At 37.6% G+C, this 22,454-nt stretch overlaps 1 protein-coding gene across 1 annotated transcript; it reads left to right on the forward strand.

Annotated features, from left to right (window-relative positions):
• The first annotated feature begins 5,551 nt into the window (after nucleotides 1–5,551).
• kcna10.S (potassium channel, voltage gated shaker related subfamily A, member 10 S homeolog) lies at nucleotides 5,552–7,051 on the forward strand. Its single transcript, XM_018248557.2, has one exon. The coding sequence runs from the start codon at nucleotides 5,552–5,554 to the stop codon at nucleotides 7,049–7,051; it is 1,500 nt and encodes a 499-aa protein (XP_018104046.1).
• Nucleotides 7,052–22,454: the final 15,403 nt, after the last annotated feature.

The following is a 22,454-nucleotide window of genomic DNA, read 5'->3' on the forward strand; positions in this document are numbered from 1 at the left end:
TATGATTAGTCTCACAGGTGCTGGCTAACCCTCCCCCTTTCTAACACAATATCCATTTGTTACCATGTGAGTTTCTATGTCTTCTTCCACAGTATTTTCAGAATTTTCAGTCTGTCAGAATAGTCTGCACCCTTCTATTGTAAAGCTTAACAAATAACAGACCTATAAATGTAACTTAAGACATTCATTTATTCACAACTATAATTAAAAAATATAAATATAATTAATCACCACTATATTTATCCTTTAAGCTCTCGTCAGAGACAACCATGGTAATACACTTTCAATCCATTATTATTTTCGCAGATTTGGCCTACCTCTCCCACATCTAGACCCAAAAGGCTTATATTCACTTGCTTGGACTCATAACCAACTAGCAAACTATCCACAACCCATCTCACTGCCTTCCTCCTGCCCTGAAGCAAGGAATTGACATCATCATAGGGTTAGATGAATCAGAATAAAAATCCCTGCAAAGAGTCAAGTCACAGGTAATTCTACAAATGTCATACTTGAACTCTTACTCCACTACTCGCTATTCACACTATGCCTTGCATGTATTGTAGGCTCAATTTGGGTACCTGACACACTGCAGGACTTTACAACTTAGTGTGAGCTTCTGCTTAAGTGAGATCTAAAAGGAGAGGATGGAAGATGATTCCAAGTTCACAGTCAAGGCCCCTCATTGTACGTGAGTCCTCCTTTTCCTGTTAGTTTACAAAATCTGTAATGCATATACAATCATTTGCCCTCATTCCTATCTGATTGTTAAGCAATAAAATGAAAACAACATTGTAGCAAGAGGATTACACATCACGTCATTTATTTGCATGCATTCCAAACTGGCTATGTGTCATAAATTGTTAGATGTATTGGTGTCTTCTAGTGATGGGCGAATAAATTCGCCAGGCGCAAGCTTGCGGCAAATTTCCACATTTCGAAATCTGCCGACAAATGTCGAAAAATTAGGGATGCACCGAATCCACTATTTTGGATTCAGCCAAACCCCCGAATCCTTCGTGAAACGTTTGGCATATGCAAATTAGGATTCTGATTCGGTTCGGCCTGGCAGAATGATTTGCCCGAATCCGAATCCTGCTGAAAAAGGCAGAATCCCGAACCGAATCCTGGATTCAGTGCATCCCTATCAGACACCCAACACTACCAGACATCCCTATCAGACACCCAACACTGGCGTCAAAATTGATTTTTCGGCAAAACAGGACAAATTTTCCCAATGCTAATGTCTTCATTTAATTGAAGCAAATTTACATGAATTTTATTTTAGGACCAAAGAATCAGTATAGCTATCTTAATAAAAGCCTCTATCCTCTTATACAGAATCTTTTATATTCAATATATCAGTGGCACTATACTAGCACAGTAAGTGGCACTATACTAGCACAGTATATTTTGTATATTGTTGAATATATTCTTCAAAAATACATTTGCAGACAGTATAGACAGATAGTGGGATACCTTTCTTTTCATAAAATGGATCACCACACCTTTAGATTAGAGGAAAAGGACATTAATTTGAAGCAACGTAGGTGGTTCTTCACAGTGAAGTCTGTCAGGTTGTGAAATGCACTGCTGGGTGATGTTGTGATGGCTGATTCTGTTAATGCTTTTAAGAGTGACTTGGATAATTTCTTGGACAACCATAATATTATAGGCTATTGTGATACTAAATTCTGCAATTAATATAGATATTGGTATATATAGTTTATGCAAGTGTATGGAGGGGTCGGTGTGAGTGTGTGTATGTATGCGCGCTGGGTTTCATTTGGAGGGGTTGAACTTGATGGACTTTTTTCATCCTAACTTAACTATGTAACTATGTAGATACTGTATATTGTTTAATTGCTTATGGACCACTGGCTGCTTACAAGAGAAACTTGCCCATATTGGTTATCTTACATAAGACTCCAACCAATATTTCAATCATTTGGATTTTTGTATCTTATGTCTATTAAAAAAAATCATTGGTCTGTATCCATTAAGGATTATTAATAGTAAAGTTGGGCTCAAGTACAAGGTACTGTTTTATTATTACAGAGAAAAAAAAGGAAACGATTAAAAAAAATGTAAATTATACTATTCAAATAGAGTCTATGGGAGTTGGCCTTCCTGTGATTTGGAGCTTTCTGAATAATGAGTTTTCGGATAATGGATCCCATACCTGTATTTTGTATTCTTACTTATGGTGTGATTCAGAGTCCTAGTCACTGCTAATCTGTGACTAGTTCTTCAAAGATTTTGTGTATGTGTTATCCAAAGTATAAATATGAAAGGACTAGTGATGGGCGAAAAAAAATCGTGAAAACAGCAAAAAATTTGCGAAATTCATTGAAGTCAATGGGCGCCAAAATAATTTCTCTGTAAGATAGCAACATGCCAGTATCACGTATGGTGCACTTGAAGTTAAATAATACTTTATACCATGTTTACTATATGTAAAAGTGCACACGCAGTTTTACTAAAATCATTTCTGATATATTATCACAGTTACTGCATTGTCCTTGCACACAATGGATGATGATGAGAAAGATGAAGCACAGCTACATCATACACTACAACTAGACCTCCAAGCAAACTGGTAAGAAACTTAAAAATGTGTTTAATATAGGTTTTTTAAAGCAGCTTTTTAAGGACAGTGTTATTGATAGAATGCATATGAAATATTCCCTTATAAAATCAGCTTTGAAAGACCACTTTAAAATAAAAAGCAGCAACTGCTTCCAAGCCGATCCAATGATGCCTAACATAACACTAACTTTGACCCATGCTGTGAATAGAATCAGACTAACAGACAGTTCCTAGACCTTCTTGGGCTTACACTAAATACAGAGTTTAGTAAATCTCTCATCCCAATCCCCTACCAGGACTTCCAGAGGAAAAAATAAAAATACCACAAAAGGTTTATGTTTCTTAGTTGAACCAAAAATAACCTTTACCGTTTTTAAGGCCAGGCCAAGAGGTGCTGGCACCCAGTGCAAGTAGCTCTTCAGGGGCGGAACTACCGGGGGGGCAGGGGGTGCGAGCGGGCCAGGGCCCGCACCCCCTCAGGGCCCCCCGGCATTCCGCGCGCCACTTCGCAGCGCATCCCGGGCCAGTTTTGGGTGTACAGAGGGGGGCGGGGGCCGGCTGTGCGTCCTGCGCCAGGGCCCGCCCCCCTCTAGTTCCGTTTCTGTAGCTCTTGCCTCGGTCTTTCACTAACATGCCACAACCATCCTTCTTTCTGTTTGCCATCAAAGTCAACCTCCTTGCTTACCCATGGGCTTCTTCCAATCACCCATTTAAAGGAGAACTAAACCCTAAAGATGAATTTGACTAAAAATGCCATATTTTATATGCTGCACTTATTACATCAGCCTAAAGTTTCAGCTTCTCAATAGCAGCAATGATCCAGGACTTTAAACTTGTCACAGGGAGTCACCATCTTGGAAAGTATCTGCAACACTCACATGCTCAGTGGGCTCTGAGCAGCTGTTAAGAAGATAAGCTTAGGGGTCTTCACAAATAATTAAGCAGAAAATGAGGTTGGCCTGTAATATAAGATGATGCTACAAGGCTGAGCATTAAATTCTGATGCTAGTTGCACTAGCTGTCATGTAGTAATTATCTGTTTTAAAATGTATATTCTCTGTGTACTGTATATTGTGAGTCGGTCCCTAAGCTCAGTAAGTGACAGCAGCACAGAGCATGTGCATTAAATCAGCAGAAAAGAAGATGAGAAGCTACTGGGACATGTTTGGAGACACAGATCTTTACTACTTAAGGGCTGTGGTTGCCTTGGGGTGGTACAGAAGCACAAAACGTAATGTATAACATTTCTAGCCTACTTCTTTAATTAAGCTTTAGTTCTCCTTTAAGAACTTTCAGCCAGGGTGACTCGGGGCAATGGTAGTGGAGGATATAATTACATTTGGGGGGGGGGGATTTGTGCCCCTACCTTAGTAGCACCCTAGCAACATACCTACTATGCCTACTCCTAATTCCGGCCATTTCAGGATTCTTTCCCTAGCAGACAACAGTCTACCACATGACTGCCTTTGTCCGATGAGCCCTCAACTCACTCTGTTTTTGCAAGCAAATTACTATATGCTAATTGTCCCCAGATGGAGATTATTCAGTGGAATTAACCTCTCAAAACAGCTGTACATGAGGAAATGGCAGAGAACGGAGACCTGGAACCCTACAACAAAAAGCAAAAAAACATTGCACAGAGCCTCATCACAATACAATTAATGTTATGAAAATATAAACCTTATATGGAATATTTATAAAAAGCTTTAAAAATTCAAGATTTATTAAGTGAAAAAAACACAAAAGCCTTTCATGGCAAACTACGCCATGTAAAAGTTGCAGATGTGCTGTAGAAATCACTGGGAGGTAGTATACTGATCCTATTGGCCTTTTTAAACCAATCAGAATTTTAGAGATTTTCAGGGTTTTTTAGCTACGAATTGTCCAAAAAAAAAAAAAAAACGTTATCCAGAAAGCTACGAATTACAGAACGGCCATTTCCCATAGACTCCATTATAATGAAATAATTAAATTGTTTTCTCTGTAATAATAAAATAGTATCTTGTACTTGATCCAAACTAACATATAATTAACCTTTATTGGAAGCAAAATCTGCCTAATGGGTTTATTTAATGTTTACATGATTTTCTAGTAGACTTAAGGCATGAACCCCAGGTCCCAAGCATTCTGCATAACAGGTCCAATACCTGTATTTGTATTTTTTTTTCGGATCATTCAGCACTTTCTTTTGTTCATATTTTTTATAATCAGAACTTTCAAGAAATTCACTGACAGTAGTTTGTGAGTTAAGTCATGGTTTCAAAAATCTCTAAAACCACTAAAATCTCACCTTAGAGATGTTTGATTAAGTTTGGTATAATTGGGTCTCACTGATGTTACGAGAAACTTGTGTTACGAGAAACTTGCTGACCACTATGATATGAAGTGTATAGCTATCCATACCTATGTGAAGTTATAAGATGATTTGGGACTGTTAGCCTTGATATATTTAGCTGCAATCTCCAGGCAAAACACCCATTGGGAATTTTCAACATTTGATCCAAGGGTGTTTTTACAGTTTGACCATTTCTTATGTAATCTTGACTTTTGTATCCATATGCTATTATACTTGTAAAATGTTAAAACTTAAATGAAGAGAATGTTGCAAAAAAAATTTTAAATAATTTTAAGTTGAACCAATGATTTTGCCATGGAAATAATCTTACTGTGGAAATATTTTTACATGTAATATATATTTTATATTTATATGTATAGGAAATATACAACTATACAAAAACTGTATGTAACTTATTATCTGACCCTTATAAGTCATCTATAAACCAATAGCAAAACTAAATACCATTTTGTTCTAAAATACTGCATAGCTTAATTGTCATATGTTTCTGTTTCAGAGAATGAAGAGGGTGTTTACTGTCATATGTTTCTGTTTCAGAGAATGAAGAGGGTGTTTACTACCATCTCTGAAATGTTTTATTTCTAAACTGGTTCCTGAAATTAAAAAATGGATGCACTGGACACAATTGTGGAACACACAGAAGAAGCGGATCTCCCCAAAGATGTCTCAGCTATGAAAGTAGTTATTTCAAGCTATATAAACCAAAATTTGAACTGGAAGGTGCCAGGAATTGAGAACTTTAGCGATGAAACTGAACTTCTCAGGATTAACAACAACTCACATGATAGCATATTCATGGATCAAATGAGTATGGAAGAGGGAGACCAGCGAGTCTTTATAAATATTGCAGGTCTTAGATTTGAAACGTATCTTAAAACACTCAGTGAATTCCCAGACACTCTCCTTGGGGATCCACAGAAGAGAATTCATTACTTTGATTCCATGAGGAATGAATATTTTTTTGATAGAAATCGGCCAAGTTTTGATGGAATTTTATATTACTATCAGTCTGGAGGCAAAATTAGGCGCCCAGCTAATGTACCCATAGACGTCTTTGCAGATGAGATAATTTTTTATGAACTTGGTAATGATGCTATGGAACAATTTAGAGATGATGAAGGTTTTTTAAAAGATCCAGAGATTCCCTTACCAACAAATGACTATTACAAACAATTTTGGCTGCTCTTTGAATATCCTGAAAGCTCAACTGCTGCAAGAGGGATGGCACTTGTCTCTGTGTTGGTTATAATCATATCGATACTCATCTTCTGCATGGAAACCTTGCCAGAGTTCAGAGAAGAAAGGGATCTCTACTTTTACAGGGGAGCTGGAAACTACTCTGAAAACACAACCTATTTAAGCACGTTTACTGATCCATTTTTCATGGTTGAGACTACATGCATAGCATGGTTTTCATTTGAATTGGCTGTCAGGTTTGTCGTCTGCCCAAGTACTTCTGCATTCTTTCAGAACATCATGAATATTATTGACATTGTGTCTATCATTCCATATTTTGTGACATTAGTAACTGAACTATTCAAGCAAACAGAACCCGTTGGGCAGCAAAACATGTCCTTAGCAATTTTGAGAATTGTTCGACTCGTCAGGGTGTTCAGAATTTTTAAACTATCTAGACACTCAAAAGGGCTTCAGATTCTAGGACAAACTCTGAAAGCCAGCATGAGAGAACTGGGCTTGTTGATATTTTTCCTTTTCATTGGTGTAATTCTGTTCTCTAGCGCTGTCTACTTTGCAGAGGTCGATGAACCTCAGTCCCAATTTTTAAGCATCCCAGATGGATTCTGGTGGGCTGTGGTAACAATGACAACTGTTGGCTATGGTGATATGTGTCCTATTACTTTGTCTGGGAAGGTGGTTGGTACTCTGTGTGCTATTGCAGGTGTCTTGACTATTGCACTCCCAGTGCCTGTGATAGTATCCAACTTCAATTACTTTTATCACAGGGAAACTGAGAATGAAGAAAGACATAGTTTACCAGTGGAAGTGGAAAAAATCAGCTTAGGCCACCTTATTCGTGCAGGAAGTTCATCCTCTCTAAAGAAAAACAATGGATCTTGCATTTCTGACAAAAATGGCAAAACCTGAAAAAAGATTGCTGTCACATATGCCGAAAAATTACTGCTGAAATATTTTTATCCAAAAAAGTATTTTCCTGAGTATGACTTTGTCTTATGTAAAGCACTTTGCATTTTGCTACAGAAGTAAAATATTACAAAGACGAATAAGTATGCAAAAGCTAAACAAAAGCCAGGTAAAAACAGGGAGTGAAATGCTGAAAAAGAATATGTGGAGCAATGTAAAGCAAAACAAAACTGTTCTACCTCTCAGAGAAAAAAAGATGCAAAAATCTGTAATAGGATGGGAAGCATTTAAATTACAGTATATGTTTGATTCATTTAAAAAAATCACCAGAAAAGCATTTTATATCTATGTTGCTAAAAAGATATTTGGCCAGTATTTAGCAACAAATTACCAAAAGTATTTTAAAAAATAAAATTAAAATGAATCGCGTCTTTGTCACCATTTCCTGCCAGTGAGAGATGGATAGACAGAAAAAGTAAAAGTGCTAAGTGAGGTTATTGCATTTGCCTCAGAAATGTTCAGTAAAATCAGGGTAGTTATCAAGGAAAAACAGGGGTAGGGTTTTTTGGCCCTCATGACCCTCAGAGCCTTTAAGAGTAAAGTGCAGACTTTTTTTACTCTGGATACTGTACAAACCTTTTTGTTAGCCTGTTCTTTTGCACAATTCAAGCTCTCAGATTTATTGCTTCCTCATCTTTTTATGTATCTGTGTGTTTAGTGTTGACATGCTGTATACAATGGTCTTTATTGTACCATGTTGCAGAATACGTTGACATATAAATAAAGTATTATAATATTATAAGGATGATTCAAAATCAAATAGTGTTGTTGATTTGGGTAAAGTTTGGGTTTGCTGGCCAACTTGCATGGCCGGAATTGTGAAAATGTGACATAGGCTAAGTAAAAAGCTGACAAGTGTTGAGGTGGTAAAATTATTTTTTTTTATATTTTGGTTTACTAGAAGGCAGGTATGTTACAGACAGAGGTCTATAAAAAGTCTACTTCAATAAGTAGTATGTTGTAAAAGTAAGCACTTTTGTGGTATGACAAAAGACAATTTCTGTAGCTGTGTAGAAACTGTTCAACTTAAAGTCAATTTTGAGAATTTTTTTCTTCTGCGTCCCTCCATGTCAGCCAAAGGGGCAGTATTGCCTCTCCCAGACTAGGAGGTAGGACCTATAACATATTATTCATGGCCTATGAGACCACATGACGTCCTCCTCACCACTGTTGTTTTTTGTTCTACTGGAGGGGTAGGATATCCCTCCTCACTCTTAGTGAATCTTAATTGAATTGAAGAACAGTTTTTGTTTATTTTTTACCTCTTTGTGGACACATAGGGGTGATTCCCAGGTAACGATGAACAATTTACCTGATGCCCCAAGATACATAATATGCAAATTGTTGATTATTGGGGAGAAAATGCAGGTGTGGGCCTGTGTCCTAGCCTGTGCTAAAATAGCCCTCTGCTTTATACCCAGCGATGCACAAGACTCAATCTAGTGCTTATTGGAAAGAGATACAGGGGTTAGCTTCCCACATTGTTACCTGTGAGCTTTTTCGGCCTCTCTTTTCTTTTGGGTTTTGTGAGGCTTATGGAACCTCTGCTTAAATGACCATGATATTGGATGTACATGTCCAGAAGTTTGGAATAAAGGGCCATGGGTAAAGCTATGGGCAAGTTATAACAAAGCCTGAAGCTGGTAAAGTGTATGATTCCTCAGTATCCACTGTGTGTTTGAAATGCTTACTGTACTGGGAAGTCTGCATGATAATTAGCTAATTATGTCCCTCAGCTGAAAGCTATCAGGGTTCTGACTGGAGTTACCATCCTGCTGACCAGTCACTGATATCTGGTAAGGTGCTGATACTCATCCAAGCCTCTCTGCTATTGTTGTTTAATATTATAGGTTTCTGTTGGAGAACCTGAGTCCTCTCTGCAGACACAGAGGTTATATTGCTCTTTATTACACAAGGTACTTCCAGGACTGGCTGGAGCTTTGCTGAAGCGGGATGGTACAGTACCTCCTTCCTTTCTTATAATGGGTCTGCTCAACAAGCAGTCTTCTCCAGGGCTCTGACAGGTGTATTCCAGCTGTCAAGCTCATAAGATCTGATGGGGTGTATGTGTTCCGAGTTCTCTGTGCAGACACAGTTGGTATGTGTGCGCTTATTACTGATTACTTATCAGGAGTTTCTGTCACTGGCTAGAGGTTGGTACTGCTGTAGCAGTAGTATTGCACCACTTTATTTCCTATAATGCACTTACCAGGCAGTGTGGTGCATTTTTGTGTGATGTTATAGGTCCTATGAAAAAAAGGAAATTATGCCAAGAAGGTAAGTGAAATTCTCATTATCTGCAGGGTAACAATGAGCATACTTGGAGCTGAATATAAGGTGTATATTCATACAATTTTACTCTTTATTAAGGTTACTAGAGTTTAAGAGTGAAATCCGGGGACACACATCAAGGTGCAGAATGTTTCGTGGATCATGCCTACAAGCAGTAATATAATTGAAAACTTGCTACATTACATTATATATTTGTAGTAGTTACCAGGAAACTTATCCTGAAAATAGTGCTTTACTGTTTTATGATGCATAACAGAAACAGAAAGCCTTTTCCAATACAATGGTGTTGTATCTGTTATGTGCTATGTAACCTGTGCCTTTTTTCCAGCTTGAATGGCTGCCCCCATGGCTACACAGCAGTTTGTTTATATAAACTATAGCAGTCTTTCTGAAGCAAGCACATCCGTTTTACCAGTGCAGAGCAACAGTACATTATATTTGAATTACTTTGTTACACTTTCAGTTTTTGTTGTTACTGTTCCTTTAATGTCATTGTATTCAGCTATTTTCCGATGCAAATACATGCACTTTACTATTATTATTATGAAAATGGTTTATTTACATTAAGCAGAAATTTAAATATGAGCTGTTTTGTGCAATATATTTTTTATAGAGACCAAAATTGTTAGGGGTATCGTTTTCCTTTAAGGTGATAGTGGGGAACACAATATAAGTCTAAAGAGAAGATAAAGGCCATTTAGAGTGAATTATGGGAGTTTAAACTTTTCTGCCACACTTATTTTTGGTACTATGGCTGAATTATTGCTGGAAAAGAAACATATTTATAAATCTGTAACCTTGTTATGAGCAAAGGTGGACCCTGGCCAAATGTTGCATCTTAGGGTGGGTGTTAGGGAATAGAATTGTATTCAACCATAATCAATACATTTTGATATTAGGGAAATCACATCACTAATATAAAATGTGTTGTTGAGACATTGAACAAATTATGAGGGGAGGGGGAAAAATCAAAAATAAAATAAGGCCTTAATTGTTGGATTTTGGCAGTTTGGTGATATCAGGACTAGGGTTCAAATAAACATTTATGAAAAGTGTAATTTCCTGTGAAATGCAGATGTGCACTATTTCCAAATTCAAATAGCAACAATGAGCAGATTTGTTAAATGATTTCATGAAAATGAATGAATTTTCTAAAAAAAAAAAAAATCTAAAGTTTTGAAAGAAGAACATGTCAATCAAGAGAAAATGAAGTAACTAGCCAACAGAAGCTAAACAATGTACAATTTCCCAGTGACAAAGCAAATACCATGGAGCTCTGCAGACATGCTTTATTCATTGGAAAGTCTGTGTGGGAGACTTAAATTTCACATAAAGGTTTCTAATGTGGCCCCCAACAGGTGTGATGTGTCAGTGTTTGGAGACTGAAAAAGGACCCCAGTGATAATGCGATCAGACCAGTGAATCTGAGCTATGCCTGGCTAGCCCTGTAAAGCCTTTTGGAATGCTGATATATTGTATATGTTGCCATTTCTACATTTGCGAAGAGAAACTTTGAAAGTATGTATGCAGTATAACGTTACCCACTCTCATTCACTTAGCCAGATGTACGTATGCACGGAATCATAATTCTTGGTTAACACAAACACTTTTATTGCACAATAACAATTGTCTTGCCAGAAAGCTAATTGGCTGTTTTCTCCTTACTTTCATGACTTAAAGGACAAGGAAAGGCAAAAAACTAAAATCCCATTTTTACTTTCTTTGATGAAAAAGAAACCTATCTCCAATATACTTTAATTAAAAAATGTGTACCGTTTTTATAAGAAACCTGACTGTATGCAGTGAAATTCTCCCTTCATTTACTGCTGTGGATAGGAATTGTCAGACGGTCCCTAACTGCTCTGCAGGGAAACAATCATACTTATGAACAGCAGGGGGAGCCCCCGCCTTACTTACCAACCATGCAGAATTCAAGCAGCTTTGTTTATGACGATCCCTAAGCAGCCCAGACCACACTGAGCATGTGCAGGGTCAGGGTCAGGCAAAGATGTATAACAAAGTTACAAGATGGTGACCCCCTGTGGCAAACTTTGAAAGCATAAATCATTTGTTTGATTAGGCTTTGTGGTGCAGTAAGTTCATGCTTATGTTTAATATACAAAATACAACATTTCTAGCCTTATTCTGTTTTAGACTTTACTTGTCCTTTAAGGTCCCCCCCTCTTTACAAATTTCTGGAGCACTTCCTGCTCTTTAGTAGACATCCAATTAAACCCACATTTTACAGTAATCTATCCCCATCTAATGGCTTAAAGGAAAACTATACCCCCAAAATGGAGATTTAAGCAACAGATATCAATATTCAATATCTTTTTATAGAGACCTACATTGTTTGAGTGTATAGTTTTCCTTTAAGAAAAAAACACAATACAACCTTATGCAAGTTTCACAAAAATTACAAAAAACTCCACACACACTGCTTCCCTGACTCTTCAGAACTTGGAGGAGGGGAGATTATTTTGAAGTAAAACAGCCACTAGCAGGCCAGCTGGGGACGAGGAATTCATGCAGGCTGAAGTCTGTGCAAGCATAGAGAAGGGGGAACTGGAGTGCAGAAAATAATTTTTATTCTTAATTGAAGATAGGTTTATTTTTAGCCCGTGGACCCGTTAAAGGAATTCCATTTTTTTACTTTACACCCCCTTTAATTGTGTAATTACATTACATTTTATATTGTCTTTACAGTTAAAAATAGAGTTTGGCCAATATTTTGCCTTAAGTTAACTGGAGAGATTGATTGATTAAAATAATAATCTTTAACTGATATTAACTTATAACTACAGGTATGGGACCTGTTATCCAGAATGCTTGGGACCTGGGGCTTTCCGGATAACAGATCTTTCCATAAGTTGGATCTTCATAACTTAAGAATACTAGAGAATGATGTAAACATTAAATAAACCCAACAGAATGGTTTTGCTTCCAAGAAGGATTAATTATATCTTAGTTTGCATCATGTACAATGTACAGTTTTATTATTACAGAGAAAAAGGAAATAATTGTTAAAAATTTGGATAAAATCTATGGGAGATGGCCTTTCCATAATTCGGAGCTCTGTGGATAACAGGTTTTCAGATAATGGATCCCGTACCTGTATATCTTTGCAGAAAGACCATTTACAATCTGAAATGAACTACAGGTGCACATTACTTTTATGAATTTGGGGTTGAAAGTTTATATGGCACCAGATATTTTGGACCTACATTGTGTTGCTTTTTCAAATTCAGAACACAATTTGCATTGGCATGTTGAAATGTAAAACATTACATGATGAGCTTTTTAGCAGGAAACAACACAGACCTTCTGTCATTAATACCTAAAGAGCATTAGAAACTGGGCACTTTAAATAGCTGTGGGACTATTCCTAAGCCTGCAGTATACTGATTTCCTAAAAATCTGTTTCTGGGAAATGAGAATGACGATTGTTACAAGCAAAGTAATATGAGATCAAATATTTAATTTCACACAATTTTGAGAGGACTGCTGGCACAATGTCAAGCTAAAATATTACATGTATTTCATGTTAAACTATTTTCTGATAAATACCATAGATTGGATAAATATTCTGACAATATTCTGAGTAAACAAATAATGTCAATAGTTCAGTTGATATTGCCACCCATAAAAATATTATCTTGTGAACGAGTTGTTCTGCTATTTTATTCTGCATTTGATGCTTATGTTAAACATTTGCCCCTTACTGATGGTACTATCCACTGTGGAATTGGTGCGGGCAGGCAACTGGTTAGATTCTAGCTGAAGCAGAAAGCCCTGGAGCAAACTTAGGAGCAAACCTACTCTGTGTAGGCAGTGTAGGTTGCCACTGATGTAGGGTGGAGATAAAACTATGGTAAAAGTGGGTAGCAGGTTACAGTTACAAGGTGGGGAACAGAAGGGAAGCTGTTGGGGATATGTTGAACAGTGTGTTGTTTGTCTGGTGATAGTGTTTGGCATGAGGTGGCATCACTGATGAGTGACCAGCAGGTAGGAGCCTATGTGCCTATGTGAGTAAACCAGGATACACTCCTTAATGGGTGGATAATGAGAGTAAGCTATGGTAAGATGAATAGAATTAATGAACTAAAAACAAAACAGATTGAGATGCAGAATGAGTCCAAATACAGGCATGTGGTAAGGCTAACTGTAGACAAAGGCAAGGTCCATAACAGGCAGAATGGTCAGGGTTGGCAGAAGACAGGCAAGGTCCTTAAGGCAGGCTGAGGTCAATGGCAGGCAGCAGTCAAGCAAGGTCGAGTCAATAACCTGGAGGTCAGAACCAGGGAAATATACAACAAAAAGGAATTGGGTAGAAAGAACAAGGTAAGGAACACCGGGACCAGGGGGGGGGGGAGAGCAGGGAGCGGGGACTATGTAGGGTACTGGGTAGGGGTTTTTATTAGTTGGAAGGGTTCCCCATATCTACTATGTAACTATGTATGCAACATATATATGCAAATTACTGCAAATCGTTGTAGCAGAAACATCTAACATCGGTCTTTGATGTAAGATTTCTTTTACAAAAATACCAGTTCTTATCTCACTCTGGTGATCCACATTTCCTGGCAGCCTGTTAATATTTAAGGGTGCCCATACAGCACACATAGTAGTGTCAGTGGCATACCACAAGTGGAGGCTAACGGAGGAGAAACAATCCGAAGGACCCAGGACATTTCAAAGCTTCAAGACAGCTCCCAAATAAAATCTGGAGATACCCCATGTTAGAAATTAAGCTTCATTGAAAAAGCAGTTGACAGAAAGCTTGTTCTGCCTCAACATTCAAACATTCAAATATCAAGTTCTAAAGATTGAATGAATTTCATGATTGAAGGGACCTGCACCAGGAACCCAAGTAACTTCTAAGAGTAACGTCCTTTGCCAGTGGCTAATTCCTGCAATGCCTGTTCATATATACTTCTTGTAAGAAAAGAATAATATCTACTTTTTCCCATGCTACTTATATTCTGACTTTAACATTCTAGGCATCAATAGCATAACTACAGAAGAAGCAATCCCCACAGGGGGTCAGAGGGGGGCTGGGGGAATGGGAAGCAAGGCACATTAGTGAACTGGGATCATGGATCATGGGATCAAGGATCATGAAGCGGGGGGGCATGGTTAGGGGTTTTGATAAGTGTAAGGCCCCTAAGAAGATTTTTTTTTGAAGGAGGGCCCAGAGCTGATTTGTTATGCACAGGGCTAATTATCATTTATTTCACTTCTATTTGAGAACTTCTTTGTCTACAGTAAGTTATTAGGCATATACCAAGCATTTGAAATTGATTGGCAGTCAAAAGTCCCCCCACTCAGTGTTGGACTAGCCCACAGGGATACCAGGAAAACTCCCGGTGGGCCCAGGTGTCAGTGGGCCCTCATGCTGCTATTTCTATGAGAACAAAGAGGCCAAACAGATGGAATAATATAATATAGTACCAGAGTATGTAAAGAAAAGAGACTAGGAGAATAGAGGTTAAGTGAGGAGAGGAAGAATAATAGTACTGAGAGTGGGCCCCTGGTCTCAGGTTTTTGGGTGGGCCCCTGGTGTCCCAGTCCGACACAGCCCACAATGTACAACTTGTATATCCATCAGTTTCACTGTCTGATATTCACAAGGAACTTACCCAGGATGTAAAAAGGCTTACTACTTGACATCCGTCTTAAACTTAACCCCAACAATTCTAAAATGGTTCTATCATGATCAGAGCTACATCTGTGTGATGAACACTTTTAGTTTTATTTCATTAAAAAAAACAATGTAAGGCTTAACGGAAATTTTCTTTAATACTTTGGCAGTTCTGGCATCTAGGGATTATTTTTGAGCACAACTTTTACTCCCAACATTTACTGTTACGTTTATTTCAGTTACACTTTGCTGTTAAATTATTTATTACATTAGATTAGAATTAACAGTTTTCATAGTTTTCAGGCTAAAAATATTGATAGACTAAAATTAAAAATATTTGTTTCCATTTGCACCTGTTTCTTCAAGAAGTAATATCTGCCATTAAAGGATATGGTAATGCCATCTAGTGGTGACTTTGTAATTTGCCTTCTATTCTTTTAAATTAAGGGATTCTGTTAGAATTCATGAAAAGCCAAGCTTGGGAGTTTTACTTTGAAAGCAACTAGTTGCAGGTAAAACTTAGTTCATGTATAATGAAGCAATAGAATTCTTAATGAACCAGATGAAAATTGAGTGTAGGACTGGCCAGATATGGGATGACTTTGACGTAGTTGGCCAGCTTAAATATATTGTAATATATGGACAAACAATCCGTGTTTTGTTTAAAGGGTAAGGCATTTTTCAGTAGCAGTATGCACAAAATGTCTCTGTCATAATATATTGATAATGGCTTGAGTGCAGAGGACCTCTTGTATTTGTCTAGTGGAGTGAAGTGGAGACATACAGTTGGAGTTTCAGGTAAAACTTGCACAAAACCTACAAAACTTGTGGTAAATGTATAATAAGGTAGTATAATTCTTAAAGAAAGTTGGGTGTAGGACTGGCCATACCAGGAATGACTGACATAATTGGCCAGCTTACATATATTGCAAAATATGAACAAACAATCCCTGTTTTGTTTGAAAGGGAGGACATTTCTAGTAGCTCAAGGCAAAAAATATCTCAATGACTTACATATATTAATAATGGGTTGAGTGCAGAGGACCTCTTGTATTTAGGCAGAAGACTAAGCACTGTGTTCTCCCAAGGCAGTCTTGCTTTTAATCTGCATTATTATTTATACTTATATTTGTAGAAAAATACATGACATGGTCAGTGTTGTGCCATCTTGTTCTCATGAGAATGGGTTAGTGGCTAACTGTGGTCCCTGCTCAGGTCAAATTCCAGCTCTCCTACTGCCAAATGTTCTGTAAATGTATAGCAAGACAACCTTAATGATATGGTCAGTACAACACATATCTAGTGGACATGTGCCTGTATTAAACCATTTTTGGATAAGATACTCAAACATCTAAAGCAGGCACTGGGCACAGAATTACCCAGAGACACTGAAGTACTCCTGGTCTCAATGTTAGACATTAGCTCAAGAAAGGATTTGTTTGATTTGCATTAAAGGAGACTAGGGCAGTCATTTCTAGACACTGGAAATCAGTACAATCCGCCTTGCTAGCTGAGTGGATGAAAGGAATAGGAAACATAAAGAGAAGATAAATAGTGATGGGCGAATTTATTCGCCAGGCGCGAATTTGCTGCGTATTCCCACGATTCGCCACCGGCAAATAAATTCGCAAAACTGCTGCGAAAATTCGCCAGCGTCCATTTTCAAATACAGACGCCGGGAAATTCTCGAATTTTTCGGTGAAGCGAAACGCCCCAAATTCGCCCATCACTTAACATAAAGAGAATGGACAAATTAATGTCCTCATTGCAGGGCACCCAGGAGCAATATGTAGCCACCTGGACAGCATGGACAATATAAATGGGGACAGAAGAGTGCAAAAGAGACACAACATCTTACAACAGTAGTACCACATTTTTATTGTATATGGTTTCTTCCAAGTGAAACCATGCAATGTTTGTAACAAATGATGAGCGGTAATGTATATATGTTCTGACCACATGGAAAACTGCTGGCTTTTGTATTGTACATCACCTTGTTTCTATATTTCACCCCCATCTATACACTTTCCTTCTTTTGCTTTATCTACCCTGTTGAAAAATGCAAAATAAAAAATATATAAAAATATTCCCATGTTCATTGAAGCCATTCAGAGCGAAAGCATCCAGTATGAACATCGAGTGTGTTTCTCTCATATAAAACATGTCAACCATATTTACAACTCTCAAATCAACTCCTTTGTTCCACAGCCCATGTTTTTAAGTGTTGCACATGATTATGTACATCCTTGAAATGTATATCATTAAAATGTATATAACAACATGTCTATAGATTGCTGTCTAATCTGGTCATAAATAAATCCAGTAATTGGGTAATGATATCAATAGGTGCTGGGATTCTGCTGCAAAGTGCCTTTATTCAACAATAAGTATGGGATCGAAACGTTGAGACGAAAAAACGCAGTTTGCCTGCATTCAAAGTGATCCTGTGAGTGTTGCTCTTTGTGCATATATATATTATTTACGGCTGGCATCCGGTACTTCACCAAGTAAACGGAGTGCATTCCTGGGCCAGCACTTCCCTTAGTAAAACAAGTGTCTTTTTATTTTACACACATCACAGTGCTCAAAAGTTTCGGTCCCTCTTGGGACCTTTCCCAAGAGGGACCGAAACGTTGGAGCACTGTGATGTGTGTAAAATAAAAAGACACTTGTTTTACTAAGGGAAGTGCTGGCCCAGGAATGCTTTATTCCAAACTTTGATTATATGATGAGAATTGGCCGTGCACCCCTGAGATTTCTTGATTGGAGTGCGGATACTGAAGATATATATATATATATATATATATATATATATATATATATATATATATATATATATATATATATATATATATATATATATATATATATATATATATATATATATATATATATATATATATATATATATATAGTGGTGTGAAAAACTATTTGCCCCCTTCCTGATTTCTTATTCTTTTGCATGTTTGTCACACAAAATGTTTCCTAATGTTTTCTAGCATGAACCGTCTTTTTAAGGTCATGCCACAACATCTCAATAGGATTCAGGTCAGGACTTTGACTAGGCCACTCCAAAGTCTTCATTTTGTTTTTCTTCAGCCATTCAGAGGTGGATTTGCTGGTGTGTTTTGGGTCATTGTCCTGCTGCAGCACCCAAGATCGCTTCAGCTTGAGTTGACGAACAGATGGCCGGACATTCTCCTTCAGGATTTTTTGGTAGACAGTAGAATTCATGGTTCCATCTATCACAGCAAGTCTTCCAGGTCCTGAAGCAGCAAAACAACCCCAGACCATCACACTACCACCACCATATTTTACTGTTGGTATGATGTTCTTTTTCTGAAATGCTGTGTTACTTTTACGCCAGATGTAACGGGACGCGCACCTTCCAAAAAGTTCAACTTTTGTCTCGTCGGTCCACAAGGTATTTTCCCAAAAGTCTTGGCAATCATTGAGATGTTTTTTAGCAAAATTGAGACGAGCCTTAATGTTCTTTTTGCTTAAAAGTGGTTTGCGCCTTCTAAATCTGCCATGCAGGCTGTTTTTGCCCAGTCTCTTTCTTATGGTGGAGTCGTGAACACTGCTTTTACGCCAGATGTAACGGGACGCGCACCTTCCAAAAAGTTCAACTTTTGTCTCGTCGGTCCACAAGGTATTTTCCCAAAAGTCTTGGCAATCATTGAGATGTTTTTTAGCAAAATTGAGACGAGCCTTAATGTTCTTTTTGCTTAAAAGTGGTTTGCGCCTTCTAAATCTGCCATGCAGGCTGTTTTTGCCCAGTCTCTTTCTTATGGTGGAGTCGTGAACACTGACCTTAATTGAGGCAAGTGAGGCCTGCAGTTCTTTAGATGTTGTCCTGGGGTCTTTTGTGGCCTCTCGGATGAGTTGTCTCTGCGCTCTTGGGGTAATTTTGGTCGGCCGGCCACTCCTGGGAAGGTTCACCACTGTTCCATGTTTTTGCCATTTGTGGATAATGGCTTTGGAGTCCCAAAGCTTTAAAAATGGCTTTATAACCTTTACCAGACTGATAGATCTCAATTACTTTTGTTCTCATTTGTTCCTGAATTTCTTTGGATCTTGGCATGATGTCTAGCTTTTGAGGTGCTTTTGGTCTACTTCTCTGTGTCAGGTAGCTCCTATTTAAGTGATTTCTTGATTGAAACAGGTGTGGCAGTAATCAGGCCTGGGGGTGAGTACAGAAATTGAACTCAGGTGTGATAAACCACAGTTAAGTTATTTTTTAACAAGGGGGGCAATCACTTTTTCACACAGGCCCATGTAGATTTGGAGTTTTTTTTCTCCCTTAATAATGTAAACCTTCATTTAAAAACTGCATTTTGTGTTCAATTATGTTATCTTTGACTAATAGTTAACGGTTTTTGATGAGCAGAAACATTTAAGTGTAGGGATGTAGCGAACCGCCGATAATGTGTTCGCGAACGCCGTTCGCGAACACCGGCAAAAAATGCGAACAGTTTGCGAACAGTTCGCGAACTTCGAACATCCGAAAATCGTTCGATTCGAACGATCGAAGGATTTTAATCGTTCGATCGAACGATTTTCGTTCGAATCGAACGAAAATCGTTCGATTTTAGCGATCGAATGGTCGAATGATCGAACGATTTTGACGCGAACGCCTATTGGCGAACGTCGCGCGACGTTCGCGAACTTGCGGCGGACGCGAACAGCCGATGTTCGCGCGAACAAGTTCGCCGCCGAACAGTCCGCGACATCCCTATTTAAGTGTGACAAACATGCAAAAGAATAAGAAATCAGGAAGGGGGCAAATAGTTTTTCACACCACTTGTGTGTGTGTGTGTATATATATATATATATATATATATATATATATATATATATATATATATATATATATATATATATATATATATATATATATATTCCTCATCAGGCTGGAGCACTCATACAATAAAGGCCAACTTCCTGGGTGCAGGTTAGAAATAGTATGTACAAAACAGTTTTGGAAAAACCGCACTCACGGGGCTTGTATAGATGAAAAAAAATAACGTTTATTACGACGTTTCGGCTCTAATACTAGAGCCTATTGAGGAAGGCTCTAGTATTAGAGCCGAAACGTCGTAATAAACTTTTCTTTTTTCATCTATACAAGCCCTGTGAGTGCGGTTTTTCCAAAATTGTTTTGTGTTATATATATATACAGTATATATAAATATATATATATATATATATTGGGAAAAGGAGAAAGGTGCATGTCATATGAAAGCAGAAAAGTGGTATTTCTTAAGTGAAAACTAGCAAACGTAAAACCCGTTGGGCAATGATGCAGATGGCAGCAGCAGCTTCTCTTAGTGTACTCATATAAAATAGCATGTACAGTGCCGCAAATGTAAATGTTGAAGTGTAATGACTGCATAAACCAGCTAATAAAGCACTGTTATACTCTACTCATCCTTGGCTACCAAAACATAACAATTATCATTATAGTATGTGAAATATTGTGGCTCTAAACATTGCATGACTCTGTGAGACGTTCCCAGAATTTCAAGACAGCCACAGCAAGAGTGTTCCCCAGCATTTCATGACAGCCACAGTTAGAGTTCCCCAACATTTCATGGCAGCCACAATGAGAGTTCCCCGAAATTTTAATGACAGCTACAGTGAGAGGCCCCCAGCATTTTATGTAGGGTTGCCACCTATCCAGTTTTGACCCAGATAGCCACCTATGTCTGTCTGGGTCAAAACTGCTTGCCCCATTTTTCAAATTAGGTAAACCAGTTAGGATTTACCGAGATTGACTCAGCAATGGTCACATCATAGCCCTGCCCTGTCTTCTTCATCCCGTCCTCATATGTTATTGACCAGCCCCCGGTACATCATGGCCCCTCCCTGAGTTGCTGGCACAGAAAGTGGCAACCCTAGTTACATGACATTCACAGTGAGAGTCTGCCAGCATTTTTATGAGAGCCACATTGAGAGTCCCGCACCTATCCCTATAAATGGTGCTTAGTTATGTCGTCAGTTAAAATCAGTATTTAGTGATTTCAAAAAAATATATAATTGGATGCTTCTCTGGGGCAGGGAATGATGAATGAATGATGAATAATCTTTGTAAAGATCTTAGGAAATGTGACATGTGAAATAATAATCATCATAATAAAAGTGTATTGTTTTCTCTTGTGTGTTATTCCAATAGCCCTGAAATTGTTCCAAAACATTTGCTTATTAAAACCCTGGCAAATGCTACAGCTTTCTGAAGGTCTCCTATAAAAAAAGCCTTGTTTTAAGTAAATACTGCTTAAAAATGTAAATCAGGATATCATTTTTTTTATTTTTCAGCAATAATCATTAATTACCACTCATTAAAAATATAATTGGATGCTCCTCTGGGGCAGGGACTGATGCATGAATGATGAATAATCCATGTAAAGAGTCTAGGAAATGTGGCAACACTGTATATAAATAATAATAATATTAAAAGTGTTTGGTTATCTCTATTATGTGCTTTTCAAATCCACTAGCCCTACTAGAGCTTAATAGCTGCCTCCACTGCCATACTACAGGTATAGGACTTGTTATTAAGAATGCTCGATTTCCGTAATTCGGATCTTCATACCATATATATATATATATATATATATAAATAAAAAGGATTAATTATATCTTTTTAAAATTTTGGATTATTTGGCTAAAATAGAGTCTATGGGAGATGGCATTTCCTTAATTCAGAGCTTTCTGAATAACAGGTTTCTGGATAACAGATCCCACACCTGTACTACCAAAAGAGCGTCATACTTCAGCATCTGTCCTGACTAAGACTTGTTCATTGTGTTTTGGAAAAATTGAGGCATTCCTATCCAATATAAAAAGAATATGGGCCTATGATAATAGGAAACTATTCACAAACATCCAAACAAGAATGAAAATTATTTGTAAAAGTCAAACATATATCTCTGAGAAACATCAAAGGAAGGAACATTTTATAGGATTGTATAATCAAATGACCGTTTAACTTCAGGTTTAGAAGGTCTGGACATGGAACTACTTTTTTTTACACAGTGGAATTATGTTCAAGGCTAAACAAATACTTCAAAACCTCATGGAAAGTTGCCTGTTCTTGTTTGTTTGAATTTTTCTCCAGATTTAAATTTTTTCCTCTGCTTTTAATCTACTTGCCACTTAGAGGATTATTAGAACATTGCATGCTTAAATCTCCCTCAATAAAAATAAACATATAAGGGCATAGCAGGACATACCGGTAGTTAAGTACATAACGTTAAGTTAAAGTTCCTTATATTTTTATCAAAAATTTAAAAAAAAATAGCACAATGGTAAATCTACTAAAAGCCTTCCAGAATTCTGACTTATTTATTCACAATTTAGAGCAGGGTTTCTTAATCTTTTTACACCCAGGACTAACAAATCAAGTTTAAC

The sequence above is a fragment of the Xenopus laevis genome, chromosome 2S, assembly GCF_017654675.1.
Source record: "Xenopus laevis strain J_2021 chromosome 2S, Xenopus_laevis_v10.1, whole genome shotgun sequence".
NCBI classification, from domain to species: Eukaryota; Metazoa; Chordata; class Amphibia; order Anura; family Pipidae; genus Xenopus; species Xenopus laevis.

Excerpts from the sequence above, each read along its gene's own strand:
- kcna10.S (XM_018248557.2), top strand. The coding sequence starts at position 5,552 with ATGGATGCACTGGACACAATTGTGGAACACACAGAAGAAGCGGATCTC.